This window comes from Mesoplodon mirus, assembly GCF_964341445.2.
Source record: "Mesoplodon mirus genome assembly, chromosome: 7".
NCBI classification, from domain to species: Eukaryota; Metazoa; Chordata; class Mammalia; order Artiodactyla; family Ziphiidae; genus Mesoplodon; species Mesoplodon mirus.
Genome location: NC_138983.1, coordinates 135,849,931 through 135,864,540, shown reverse-complemented (window position 1 = coordinate 135,864,540; position 14,610 = coordinate 135,849,931). Strand labels below are relative to the sequence as shown.

At 40.2% G+C, this 14,610-nt stretch overlaps 1 protein-coding gene across 3 annotated transcripts in view; it reads left to right on the top strand.

The window, feature by feature from the left end:
- Positions 1-14,610, top strand: part of ARHGAP32 (Rho GTPase activating protein 32) — a 255,708-nt gene that overhangs the window by 228,972 nt on the left and 12,126 nt on the right. For all 3 annotated transcript variants that reach the window (XM_082626852.1, XM_082626851.1, XM_082626850.1), the window contains 6 exons: positions 940-1,084; positions 1,535-1,617; positions 7,870-7,977; positions 8,880-9,025; positions 9,637-9,832; positions 11,399-11,544. In XM_082626852.1, coding sequence (XP_082482978.1) covers positions 940-1,084; positions 1,535-1,617; positions 7,870-7,977; positions 8,880-9,025; positions 9,637-9,832; positions 11,399-11,544 — 824 coding nt within the window. The remainder of the gene's footprint in view (positions 1-939; positions 1,085-1,534; positions 1,618-7,869; positions 7,978-8,879; positions 9,026-9,636; positions 9,833-11,398; positions 11,545-14,610) is intronic.

The following is a 14,610-nucleotide window of genomic DNA, read 5'->3' as shown; positions in this document are numbered from 1 at the left end:
CCCTCCCGCCTGCCTCTCCTGACCTCCCCGCCCTCAGGGGTGCTAATCCTGTCTGGCCTCTACTTCTACTCCCCCCTCAGTCCCCCTGGGTCCTACTTGTTCACTTGGAGGTTCCTCCTGTCTCCTTGGGGTCAGAGCCCCCCACCAGCAGCTGGCAGGTGCCCTAGTTGTGGGGAGATGCTAACTCTGTGTCTTCCCACACCACCATCTTGACTCCGCCTCCTCAACTTGATTCTCGTACTGAAAAAGGTTTCAGTCTTTAGTTTCGGACGCAGCAAATCTCATATTCAGATTGTCCGCATACATTAATCCTCTAGGTTCATAAGTGGTCTCATGTCTGTAGATTAATATTGGTTAACCTCCTCAGAGTGTGCTTAATCTGCCTTAGTGTTCTGAGCACAATTTTTATTTCACTCACTTTAATGCTGCAGATTTTGCTTTCTTTTAAAATTTGGTGTTGGCTGGGAATTGCTTTATGTTGTTTCTGACTTCCTTATCCCTCTTCCATAAAGCATTCCTGAACTGTACTTCTTGTACCTGAGGAATTTCTGCACATAGTCATACATGGACCAGCTGCCATTCAACTCTAGTTTTCAGAATTGCCAAAACATTGGGTATTTAAACCATTAGGAATTAGAAGTCCTGTTTTCAGATCTCTGTGGTAAGAGCTGCTCTTTCACACACATTTCAGAGATTTCTGTCCATTTTAATATTAAAGCTTTTCCCTTAATTTCCATTTAGAAAAACACTTGTTTCATGATCAGACGTTTGATTACTACTGAAGTCCAAATATAACTTCTATGAAATATAGTCATTTGAAGAAAATATTAACTCACTGAGGTAGAGGTTAATACTTTGGACCTTTCCTTTCTGTTTTAAAGTCATATTTGCTTTTCTTTCAAAAAAATAATTTTGTTGTCTCTTCATCTATCTTTTTAGCCATGAATTTGACTCTGAACATGTTCCCGACCTGACAAAAGAACCCTATGTTCAAGACATCCATTCCGTGGGCTCCCTGTGTAAGCTGTATTTCCGAGAGCTCCCAAACCCTTTGCTTACCTACCAGCTGTACGAGAAGTTTTCTGTGAGTACAAGTCACTTTTAGGTCAAGTTCTGTTTGGAGTTTTGCTGTGGTTTTGTTCAAAATGTGTGAAGATTGGTTTGGACATATGGGATAGTTGTATGAGGAAGAGGGATCCTTTAACGAAAATAAAAACACTGTACTGCTAGCTGGTCCACGGTCTTCACTGTTTTCACATTTTCACTCTTTCGGTTTCTGACTTTGAGCCACTAATCTTATAACCCTCGATACTGGTTATCATAAAGTTTTAAAAATATTATCTTTTAATAGATTTCAGTGTCCATATAGTGTGGAAACAAAGTTTACTTCCTTGAATACTACATTGTTTTTCCTCATAGTTCAGCATCAAAGAGTAAAGTCAGTTAATCTCAAAGTGAAACTGAATTGTAAATGAAGAACTTTCATTTTTACCAACAAAGCCTAATAGTTTATTTTGCATTATGGTTGTTCTAGGATGCTGTCTCAGCAGCAACAGATGAAGAAAGGCTGATGAAAATTCATGATGTCATCCAGCAGCTCCCCCCTCCACACTACAGGTAAACCACATGTAAACTACCAGCCAAAAGTAGAAGTCAGTTGTGTAAAAGTGGGTTCTGGGGTTTCTGTTTAAATTTACTTGGGGTTCTAACTATTGAAACTTCCGTTTTTCCATACATTTGTATTTATTTGTCTTTGTATTCTCAGGGTCTGGCATAGTGCTTGGCATCCAGTAGGCACTTAACAAATGTTGTATGAATGAATGAACAAATGGATGGTTGACTGGGCCTGTTTGTTCGTTTGTTTTTTGAGATACTGAGAAATTGCTGAAGGTAGTGGGTGTATGACCACAGGTGTGAATACTTAGTGAATTGCTTTGCTTAAATCCAAAATAAATCCAAAATATTGACACAGTGCTGGGTGCCTGTTTACTTGTTTACCCAGAAGATGACCCTTAAGGAATCTTCACTGTTTTAAATTCCTTTTTTCTTTTTGCTGTTTTGTATGGGTGAATTCCACTGGTTTGTCTTGTAGCTCACTGATCCATCCTTCTGCTTCATCCAGTCTGCTCTTGAATCCCTCTAGTATATTTTTTAGTTAGATTATTTTATTTTTCAGCTCTGTAACTTCTGTTTGGAACTTTCTTGTATTTTTCTCTTTGTTGAAGATCTCTCTGTTCATCCATTCTTTTCTCAAGTTTAATGAACATCTTTATGACCATTACTTTGAACTCTTTATCTCTGTTTCACTAGCGTCTTTTTCTGAGGCTTTGTCTTACTCTTTTATTTGGAATATAATCCTTTTTCCCTTCGTTTTGCCTGACCCTCTGTGTTTGTTTCTACGTATTAGTTGAAACAGCTGTCTCCTCCAGTTTTGAAGGAGTGGCTGCTGAGAGATTGGACGGGGGGTCTGTTGTCTCTGCAGTACCCTGGGGGTGATAGCCTGACAACATCTGTCTGTCCGATTGTTTCAGTGCTCTGGGCCTCAGAAACGCAAGCCCCCCAGTCTCCAGTACTAGGCATTCAGGGGGTTGCTCACACCTTCCAGATCTGGCAGAGGTGCAGTCAGAGCTCAGGAAGGAGGGAGCTCCATGTTTGTCATATCCCTCCCACTTGTGGGCCACCTGCCATGGGTGGGGGTAACTGGCACGACTGCATCTTTCCCCGCTGCTCCATCCCAGTGGGGCTTTCCCACCCCGCTTTTTTGTCCTTTCTGTAGAAGAGCTGCTCTGCCAGCCTTTAGGTCTTTTGTGGAGAGAGTCTTCCTGTGAGTATCTAGTTATAGCTTTGGTGTGTCCGCGTGAGGAGGTAAGCTCAGGATCTTCCTACACCACCATTTTGAACCCTCTCTTTTGTTGCTGCTTTTTAAAACCCAATTTAATTTGTATGTTAGCTTCAACTCTCAGAAATACTTTTGCTGTTTCTGAGAAGACAGAATAAAATGGAGGATGACTGCCATTTAGTGAGAGAAAGAAAATGGCATAAATTATGGATTGATTATAGTGTACAAAGAAACAAAAAGATAAAATTTTAGAATTTCAGTTATTGACAAGAAATTAAATTCAGTAGATTTTTTTTAATTCACAAATTAAGTAATTTAGTGCTGATCTTTTCAAAATGACATTGTTCATATATATTTTTTTAAAATTGGCACTAAATTTGGCACTAAATCAACACGAAAATTTTCAATCAACATTAAAAATCAACACCTTTTTTGTCAACTCTGTAGCTGTAAATGCCTGGCAGTCGAGTCAGGAGGTAACTCAGCATTGGCTTGTCCTGTTACTGTGGCCTGTCTTAGGAGGAATGTGAGAACTTTGAGGGGCTCTTAAGGACCCACTGAAGAGTGAAAAAAAAAAACCTCAAAAGAACTTTTGTGAAGCAAGCTCAAGAAATTTAGGTGTTTAGCCCTGAAAAAGAAGGTTGAGAAGACAAATCTGATCAACACACAGTTATTAAAAAATATTTTTAAGGGGGACTAGGACTTTCTTTAACTTACCAGAAAAAGAAACCTAGTGCAATACAGAGAATATTGGCTTTGGTAGATAGACCCAAGTTTGAATTTCCAGCTTCATCACTTACTAGCTGTGTGGCCTCTCCAAACATCAATCTCCATATATGTGAAAATACTAACAATACTAACAATACCTTCTGAAGAGGACGCCTGTTAATGTAATGAGGTCAAATGTGTGAATGAGTCTGGCCTTTAATGTTTTTTTTAGTATAAAGCGTAGCAAGACAGATGATTAGATTTAAGCCGAGGCTTCTTTATAGTTTTACATGAGGTACTATGCGAATATCTTTTCTCTCTAAATTAAAATGGTCAATATAACTTATGTAAATAGTTTTAAAAAGTCAAACGCTTATGCAAAGCCGGCAGCAAAAAACCAGCCTGGGGCTTTCCTGATGCCGCAGTGGTTAAGAATCCACCTGCCAATGCAGGGGACACGGGTTCAAGCCCTGGTCCAGGAAGATCCCACATGCCACGGAGCACCTAAGCCCATGCACCACAACTACTGAGCCTGCACTCTAGAGCCCGCAAGCTACAACTACTGAGCCCTCACGCCACAACTACTGAAGCCTGCACATGTAGAGCCCGTGTTCCACAACAAGAGAAGCCACTGCAATGAGGAGCCCGCTGACTGTGACAAAGAGTAGCTCCCGCTCACAACTAGAGAAAGCCCACGCACAGCAATGAAGACCCAATGCAGCCAAAAATAAATAAAATAAATAAATTTTTTAAAAAAACCCAGCAGTCTCCTCTCCCCGTTCTAATTTCTCTTACCCAGCAGTTATTATTCTCAACTCTTACTTCTAGAGTTTACTCCCCTGTTTCTAAATAGCACGCTTATGTTTTTCTTTCCTGATTTTTCATTTTTAGGTATAATTATTTGCCTTCATTTTGTGGTAAATGAGGGTGTGGCTGTAACTCCCCTCCCCCAGTAGCACACAAACACACGGCCCCTTCTCTCCTCTTCCTAGTCTGGTTGTATCAGCATTTGGTGTGCAGCCAGAGTTCATGTTCTGCGTCGTTGTAACTACTTAACTGTTATTCACAGCTGCATCTACTAGTAGACTAGGATTTTATTTCCCTTTTGGGATAACTGTGTGTTTTCTTGGAGTGATGGCCTGTTTTTGGTTTGCTGAGTATCTGTTTATTGCTCGTCTGTCCCCTGTCACTCTCACAGAGCTGTGGGTGTTCTCTTAGTTGTATTTAAACATATCAAGCAACCTTTTTTTTTTTTTTTTTTTTTTTTTTTTTTTTGCGGTACGTGGGCCTCTCACTGTTGTGGCCTCTCCCGTTGCGGAGCACAGGCTCCGGACGCGCAGGCTCAGCGGCCATGGCTCACGGGCCTAGCTGCTCTGCGGCATGTGGGATCCTCCCGGGCCGGGACACGAACCCACGTCCCCTGCATCGGCAGGCGGACTCTCCACCACTGCGCCACCAGGGAAGCCCCCAAGCAACCTTTTAAAAGAAGTTTTTCCCCATGAAAACACCCCTCCTGGTGCCTTCCATCCCACTGCTCTGTCCGGGTTGATTGCTCTCTGGATCTCCACGCAGCTCCAGCCCTTCACCTTCCTCCTGGAAATTCCCTCCATCACTTTCTTCACGAGTTAGATCCCTTCTCTTCTGGATCTCTGGCTGTCACCTTCCATGTTTTACTCCCTGCTTTCCTAGTGTACATCTTCAGTAGCTCTGTGAGAAGAGGTGTATGGGAGGTAAATGTTTTGAGACTTTGATATGAAAATGCTCGTATTCTCCTCGAATATTTGACTGATAGTTGGCTATAAAATTTTAGTCTGTAAATAGTATTTTCCCATAATTTTGATGGTATTACACTATTGGCATCTAAGCAAAAATGCTGCAGCAAAGTCTGATACTAGAGTGCTACTTTTTTATATGATCTATTTTGTATTGTGTATATCCTTTCTGGATGTTTTTAAATTTAGAACATAGCCAGTGGTCTGTTTCCTTAGTGATTCATCTTGGAGTGGGTTCTTTTTCATTCTTTGCTCTGGGCACTCACTGGGCTTTTTTGGAAACTTCTGAGAAATATTCTTGTATTATTTCCTTGATGGTTCTCGTTGCAATGTAAACCTCATCCCTTTTCTTTATTCTCTTTCTGGAATTGTTTTAACTCTTGAACTAACTCTTTTAGTTTCTCACCTTCTCTTTGTCAGTTTCCACATATGGGTTTCCTCCAGTCCATCTCATGGTTAAAAACAAAAATTACTTCTGAGAACTAACTGCCTGCCTTCCCTTCCTCCCTCTCTTTCTTGTTTCTCTGAATGTTTCTCCTTTACAGTATCCTATTCTATTCTTATTTCATGGATATATCTCTTCTCTCTGTGAGAATATTATTGGTAATTACAGGTTTTGTTTTGTTTTAAATTGTTCTCCGCTCATCACGGTACTTGTTTCTTCCTCATTTGGCGGCTAATCTTTATCAAGACTTTGCAGAGCATTCCACTGAGGTTTCATAGAAATCTTTTAAAAATTTTGTTTTATAAATGTTGATGGCATTTAACTTAACTATGAATTAAAATAACCTTGCATAAATAGTCATAGAAATACTTAACATTGGCTTTAGGTAAGCTTATAATTCAAATGATATTAGTCGAAGTATTCAGTATGTTAGCCAAAGAAACTTATTGTGCCTTGGACATTAATCATCAGTACGTTTTACAGAGGGAATTGAGAGTGTTATTGGTTAATCTTGTGGGTGAATTAAGAGAACATCAGTAAGAAGAGTAGGAAGAAACCCTATCATGTATCATACAGAGAGAGAGTATATATGTGTGTATAGAGAGAGAGAAAGAGTATGTATGTATATATCATATGTATATATACATGTGTATATTATATACGTATATATTTCTCATATAGTGAAGTACAAATGTCTTCTATATATTTTATATTTTACACAAATAATCTCCCACCATTTGTTTTATTTATATTCCTTATATATTTATCCCCTGCAGTGTAGTACATTTATATCACCTATTATATATAATTTCTATATATTATAGAAATTATAGTGTAGGGCTTCTGGAGCCAATGGCCTGTGTTAGCTGTCTGACCTTGTGACCTTGGGCAAGTTCCTTTGCCTCTGGGCTCAGTTTCATTGTTTGTAAGGGAGAGATCATAGTACTTTTCTCATAGGATTGTTACGAATATTAAAAGGAAAGCACTCAGGACAAGGCCTGTTAAATACTTACCGTTTATATGAGTTAATAACCATTATTATTATCATTGTTATTGTCTGCTGTGTATCTTTAAGCTTTTACTTTGCTGTGTATTTTATCTCTACAGACACACATACACAGAAACATAAATGTGTGTGTGAATATATATATATAAATATGCTCACACACATACATATATATTTCCTACTATATTGATACATATAACTTTTTTACTATATTATGCTTATCTACTCTACTATTATTTATATTTATTCTACCAAAGTATATATTCTTCTTTATTATATAGATATATCTTAATAATGTATAGGTATTTCCCCAGGTATTTAATAGTTTTATAAGCTGATAGGTCATGCCTCTGTGTTTATCTGACTTGACTTACATTTAAGCTGATCATGCTTTATTTCCCAAAATACTCTGCCCTATTGTTTAATCTCTCTATATATAAACAATTATTTAAATAAATCACACTTAGAATGTATAAGATAAACCAGGATATTAGGATTTGAAGTAGGCTTTCTATTCCAAGAGCATGTTCAAATTGTTCAAATATTTTCCCTCTTGGTACCTACTGGAATTTTTCTTTTAACTCTTTTTAGGCTTGTGAAATGTTTTCTTTTACAGAAGAAAAGTTTAAATTCTTTCCTGTTAGCATGTCTGCTGCAAGTAGAATAGCATAACTTCTTGATAGTATTTGTCTAGAAACTAAATTTTGTGGAAGATTCACTTCACTGGTGTCCCTGAAACTAAATTTCTAACAGGCAGGAGCAAATATTCCTAAAGATTTCTTTAAAACTAAGACTGTTTCGTTTTCTGAGCCAGTTCTGTCAGAAACTTTCATTTCTTACTGCATCTGCCTTAGACTTTTTTTCTTAGTATTCTGTAATGTAATTATCATATATAAAATGTAGAATCCATAATATTCTGACAGTTCTGTAGTAGTAATAATATTCAAACCTAATAGACAGCAAAAAAATTTGCTGGGGTTTGCATGGTTTCTTTTTCCATTTTGCCATTGAAAACTTACAAGTTAATTAGTGGAGCTTTTATACTCTATACTGATACGAGGTGTTTCTTTTTGTTAATATGCTGTATTTCATTTTCCAGAACGCTGGAGTTCCTAATGAGACACTTGTCTCTTCTAGCTGACTATTGTTCCATCACAAATATGCATGCAAAAAACCTAGCAATTGTTTGGGCTCCAAACCTGCTAAGGTAAGTTGCATTTGACTTATGACCTGAAGTAGAAGCAGAGTGACTTTAAATAAAAGTAATTCATCAGTGTTCCTTAAGAATAATTTTTAAAAATTAATTAATTAATTTTATTTATTTTTGGCTGCGTTGGGTCTTTGTTGCTGCGCACGGGCTTTCTCTAGTTGTGGCCAGCGGGGGGCTACTCTTGGTTGTGGTGCGCAGGCTTCTCATTGCGGTGGCTTCTCTTGTTGTGGAGCACGGGCGCTAGGCGTGTGGGCTTCTGTAGTTGTGGTATGTGGGCTCAGTAGTTGTGGCTTGAGGGCTCTAGAGTGCAGGCTCAGTAGTTGTGGCACATGGGCTTTGTTGCTCCGCGGCATGTGGAATCTTCCTGGACCAGGGCTTGAACCCATGTCCCCTGCATTGCCAGGCGGATTCTTAACCACTGCGCCACCAAGGAAGCCCAAGGGGATATATATACATATATATATATTTTTGTGTGTGTGTGTGTGTGTGTGTGTGTGTGTGTGTGGTACGCGGGCCTCTCACTGTTGGCAACCTCTCCCGTTGCGGAGCACAGGCTCCAGATGCGCAGGCTCAGCGGCCATGGCTCACGGGCCCAGCCGCTCCGCGGCATGTGGGATCTTCCTGGACCAGGGCACGAACCCGTGTCCCCTGCATTGGCAGGCGGACTCTCAACCACTGCGCCACCAGGGAAGCCCCCAAGGATAATTTTTAAAAGTCAAACTAATATGTTTTTTTTATGAGCATCTTCCTAAAACAGGCAATCGGGGTTTAGCCAAGGCACTGTAAAAGTATGCTTTCTCTCTCTGGTTTGTCTGTGATTTACACATAAAGCAAAAAATAATGCTCTTTAAGACTGCTATTTTGGGGACCCTGTGATGGTAATGTTGTTTACCCCACAGATCAAAACAGATAGAATCTGCCTGCTTCAGTGGGACAGCGGCTTTCATGGAAGTGAGAATTCAGTCTGTGGTTGTTGAGTTCATCCTCAATCACGTTGACGTCCTTTTCAGTGGGAAGATCAGCGCGGTCATTCAGGAAGGGGCAGGTATGGCTCTAACAGGTGTCGTTCACTACCAGGAACGTGTATTAAAGCCTCTCCCAGATTGGGCAACTGCATTTCTTATCTCAGTTTAGTAAATCTGTCTTAGTAGAAAGCAGCTAATTTATATCTGTTCCCCAAAATGCACAATATAACAGTTATTTCGTATGTTTTTAGTGACTACTAAGTATTAGACCTATCATGATCGAAGTTCAGGGCCCATAAAAAATGTACCGTGTCACCTATTATTGATGTATATAAAGGTGTAATATAGAGCAGCAGAAGTAAAATTCCTTCCAAAACTAAAAATACATGAATGATACTAGGCCTTGCCTAGAATCTTTTAAGAAAAGAAAATAGTTAAATTACTTAAGGCATTTTGTATTTATATCTATCACTGTTAATAACCTGGTATGTAATCTTCTCCTCACTTAGTGTAAGGCTGTATTACTTTTACCATTTAAAAAACTTACTGAAGAAAATATAAAACAACACAGAAAGGGAGATAGATAGATAGACAGATAAGCAGATTGTTATGTACACCCACAGATATTTATATTTTTTCCCCCCGTGTCATGAAGTTTTACTCTCTTCATTGCTTTTTTTTCTTTCCAAAGCTTCTCTATCAAGACCCAAGTCCCTGCTGGTTTCATCTCCATCCACCAAACTGCTGACACTGGAGGAGGCCCAGGCACGAACACAGGCTCAGGTCAATTCTCCAATTGTGACTGAAAACAAATATATCGAAGTAGGAGAAGGACCTGCCGCACTTCAGGGAAAATTTCACACCATAATTGAGTTCCCACCTGAAAGGTAAAACTCGTTTAGTCCTCCTCAAAAATGTGCGTTTCATGGCTATTTGTTATTTTCTTTTCTTTTACTTTTGCATTTTAGTATTACTATATTGATTCTGTGCCAGTCCCAGAAAAACCTGTTCCTTCGACTCTGGATGTTACTTCATAGGGACTGATGTGAATGATTCTCGAAAAGCATTACAACATCATGTCATTGTTGGAAAGGAGAGGAAAGTCTGCTGTACAGGGAATGTTAGGAAAAATGATACATTTCCTCCATGTAGGGTGTCATTTTCTCTCTGAAATATGTTGTTGAGAAATTTGTTTAGAAATAAACGTTGCGACAGCTTATTCAAAAAACAGTGAATGGGTAATGGCGTGACATGGGTTCCCACTGAGTTCAGAGTAGACCAGTGCTCCTCACAGCGCATCTCCCGACCGGCGGATCATTCTCGGCCAGCCCCAACCCCAGACCCACTGCACCAGAACTCTGGGCTGGGGTCCTGCAGTCAGTCTTTTATCAGACCTTCCAGGTGGTTCTGATGTGTGACAAAGTTTGAGAACCGCTGCTGTTCACTCTCTCAGTGTCCTTTCCAGCTCCTATTCTCTGTTTCTCTAAAGAAATGATAATAACACGGTTTTTATATCTTCTTTACTAAGTTACTATGGGAAGACTAATGTATGTGAGTTAATTTTGACCTCGGGTTACTGCTTTGGCTATTACATAGGAATGTGAGAACTTCAACTCCGTGGATTTGGATAGTACTAATGAAAGTTGAGAATTTATTTCCGCATGTTAGTATACTTCTCTAAATTCCTTTCATTTCCCTTGATTAAAATGTCCTGACCCTAGTAAGTTAGGACATCTTTGTCATTCTAAGTTTATCTTCAGTTTCTTGAATTTACATGATACCTCTATAGTTTTCTCAAAAACCTCTTTATAGAATAGTAATCAAGAGTGTCGATGTTGGGATACAGATAGACCTGGGTTCCAACTCTGACTGCATTATTTACTAGTTTTACAACATTAAGGAAGTCACTTCAACTTCTTAGTATCATAATTTCCTCAGTTGTAAAATGAGAATAATAATACCTACCTCATATGGTTTTATATAACTTAAATGAGATACTACATATACAGTTAGCATAATGCCTGGCATTCAATATATGTTAGTTATTTTTCTTAATACTTTTCTTCTTTTTTGGCTTAATTCTCTTTCCTCACACCTAAAATCATTTTCTTCAACTCTATTTTATTTTTGGAGTTTTAATATTTTCTATTCCCAAATATGTCTTATTCTCACTTGTTTCATGGATTGTGAGGTTAGATCCAAATATGAAAATCTGTATAAAAGTTATCTTTGTGAAACTAGTTACTGCTATTAAAATCCATACACTTAATTTTCATGTCCTGCTTTAGCCACACAGCTCAGCCGCACCAAGTGGAGTGAGCTCTATGGAAGGTGGAGGTTTACCGTGTCAGCTGGGCCTCTCCAGGCTGCTTGGTTCTTTCCATCATTTATTCATTGTCCATACATAAAGGTTGCCCCTTGGGTATCTTTATACAGATTATTTTCTCTCATAGGAGGAGGCCTCAAAATAAAATGAAAAAGTCTCCTGTGGGCAGCTGGCGTTCCTTTTTCAACCTGGGGAAATCATCATCTGTTTCTAAACGAAAGTTGCAGCGTAATGAGAGTGAGCCTTCAGAGATGAAAGCCATGGCTCTGAAAGGTCAGTGCGTCATCACACCTTCCCTTCTCTCTGCGCTGCGGGAGCAGTTTGCCTGCAGGGCCACGCTTCCCAGCCTGTCATGCGGCTCTTCTCTAACTCAGACACAAACTCACCACATTGTTATAACAGGCTTCAACAGGATACGTCCTAGTTGTGTTGTTGCACGTGAATTGTCTTCTTTTACCAGTGCTTTAACCCCAAATACATATTATATATAAGTGTGTAGAAGTTCCCAATTCCTTTGGAAACTATATAGATTATATATAGTGTAAATGTGTTTAAAAATTCACAATATATTTGTAATGTAGTTTGTATATTGTTGGTAATAAAAAATAACCGCTGTGGTATTTAAACTTACTAGTGTACATATTTATAGATTTTAAAAATGACGAAGTCATATTTCAACATGCCTCTAAGAGTTTATAAGTCTTATAACCAAAGAAGGTATCTTTTTTCCAGATGATTCCTTGATGAGAGTATCTTATTGGATAGATAAATCTATTACTGTGTTGTTGAAAGTACTGCTCTTTTAAAAATCATTTAAATCTACTGATATTAACAGGTTCTGAATCTAGGAAGGAAAGTAGTGCTTACTTCTTGGGTAATGTTAGAAATACAACATTCAGTTTATTTAATTCATCATTCATTCAGTTTGCAGTCATGTAGTAAGCATGTGCTAGATATTTTGATAGCAGCTTCTGCAGATAGAAAGAAAATTAAGACACCACCCCTGCCTTCCATGTCTTACTTGGGACATCATATGTGTAAGAAAATAAATTTCATGCAGAACCCTAGCTATTGAAATAGAGGCTTATGTGAGGTATTTATGGCAAGAACTGTCAGTTCATGGGGGAGAGGAAAGAGAACCTTGATTGGGGTTCTGAAGGATAAGCAGGGATTCACCCGATCAACAAGGGGCTGAGAAAGGTATTTCAGGAAGTGGGAGCAGAGTGTGTGCTGGTGTGTGCAACAGGGAACCATGAAGAACGTGGCTGGGGGGATGGTACACAAAGAGGTTCCAGTTCTTAGGGGCCCAGGAAGCTTGCTGGAGGTTTGGGTTTGTCCTGCATTCCTTGGCGGGGGGGTCATTGAATGGCTTTGTTACCGAGTCCAAGCTCGCTCTGCTTGCTGCACGACAGCAGGCCAGTAAATCCGAGACGAGGTACTGAGGCAAGGAATACGGCCGGCAGACCGAGAAGATGGCAGTCTAAAGTCTCAAAATAACCATCTTATCGGGGGTTTGGATGCCAGCTTCTTTTATATATAGCACAGAGAGGGGGAGGAGATGAGGAAGTAAAGTAAAAAGGCCATATGTTTTGCATATATCACCTGGAATGGCCAGCCTTGGGGAGGGGACGTGTTAATTTCTTCTTTCTTGCAGCCATCCCCAGGTGGACAGGGTCCGGATGTTTCCCTGAACAAAGGCACTTTGGTTTAACCTTCAGGCAGAGGAGCAGGGTTCCCCGAGGCAGGCCGTTACGTACAGACAGTACCCTTTTAGTGAACCAAAGCAGCGGAGAGCAAAGGTTAAAGAAACAGATCCAACGTGTAGTCCCGGTTTGTCTCTTCCCTGTTACACCTTCAATATATAACATGATCGGGTTTGGGTTTAAGAAAGATGACTTTGGCAACAGCATAGGGAATATATGGGAAGAGGACAAGACTGGAGGCTGGACAATAAATCAGGAGACAGATACAATTGTGCAGGCAAGAAACGTTGAGTGTCTGGAATAAGCAGTGGCCATGGGGGTGGGAAATAGATTTGAGAAGTGTTCAGGAAGCTGAATCTACAGGGTGGGTGACCAAATGGTGGTGAAAAATGAGAAAGATAATTTTCAGGTTTTGATTAAATGGTAAGGGAGTTGGTGGTGCCATTATGCCTGTAGGGAACAGTAGGTTTGGGAAGAAAAATAATGTGTTAATTTTGGACATAGTGAGTTGGACCTGCCCAAGAGGTGATTAATAGTATGGATCTAGCATTCAATAAAGGGGTTTAATCTAACTAGAAATGCAGATTTGAAAGTCATCAGCAAACCAAGGGTGAAAACCCTAGGCATGTATTGTGTGGCTGAAGGAGAGCCCGTTGAGTGAGGGAAGCGAGTTGGGGCCTGAGTCCTGGAGAAAAGCAGTGTTTAGAGGGTAGAGAAGGCAGAGCTGTCATGAAAGGAGAGTGAGAACAAAAGGTGCCTAGGCGGGGAACAAGAGCTGAGCGCCAGCAGCAGAAGTCATGGAGGAAGGGCTTACAAGGAAGTGTCAGCAGCCTTGAGCACTGCCAAGAGGTTGAAAGAGGATGAGGATGTTTAACAAATAAGATTCAACATGTGTAATTAATTAAATGACCTGTGTTAGTTTCCTAGGGCTGCCATAACAAAGTGCCACAAATTCAGTGGACAAAAACAACAGGAATTTGTTTCCTCACAGTTCTGGAGGCTAAAAACTGAAATCAAGGTGTCAGCAGGGCCATGTTCCCTCTGAAGGATCCAAAGAATCCTTCCTGGCCTCTTCCAGCTTCTGGGGACACCTGGTGTTCCTTGGCTTGCAGTGGTACCACTCCAGTCCTGCCTCCATCTTCACATGGCTTTTGCTCTGTCTCTCTGCATCTTTTCTTCTTAAAAGGATACCAGTCATTGGATTTAGGGCTCACCCTAAATCCAGCTTTGTTGCTGAAATATCGGCTTCCCTGTGCACCGATGCCGAACAGAAACACGGAGACAGAGATTTTGGAGGAAGAGAGAGATGGCTTTATTTTTCTGCCAGGCAGAAGGAAAGACACAGCAGGCTAGTGCCTCAAGAACTGTGCCCCCCTGTCCTGGGGAATTACAGGGGTTCTTATCGGTGGAACGCCCAAGGATAAGTGCTAGGATCAAAGTGGGGAAGGTCTTGCATTCTTCTTCTTCCAGTATTTTAAAACAGTCACTGCTGGCGTCAGGCAGCCTGTTAATTGGGTCCGTTCATCTCTGGGTTATCAACCTGCGGCCTTCTTTCTGAAATGTGAACAGCTACAAGGGGTGATTTGCTACAAGAGAATGCAGCGAGAGTGAACGCCAGGTGCAGGGTACAATTCAT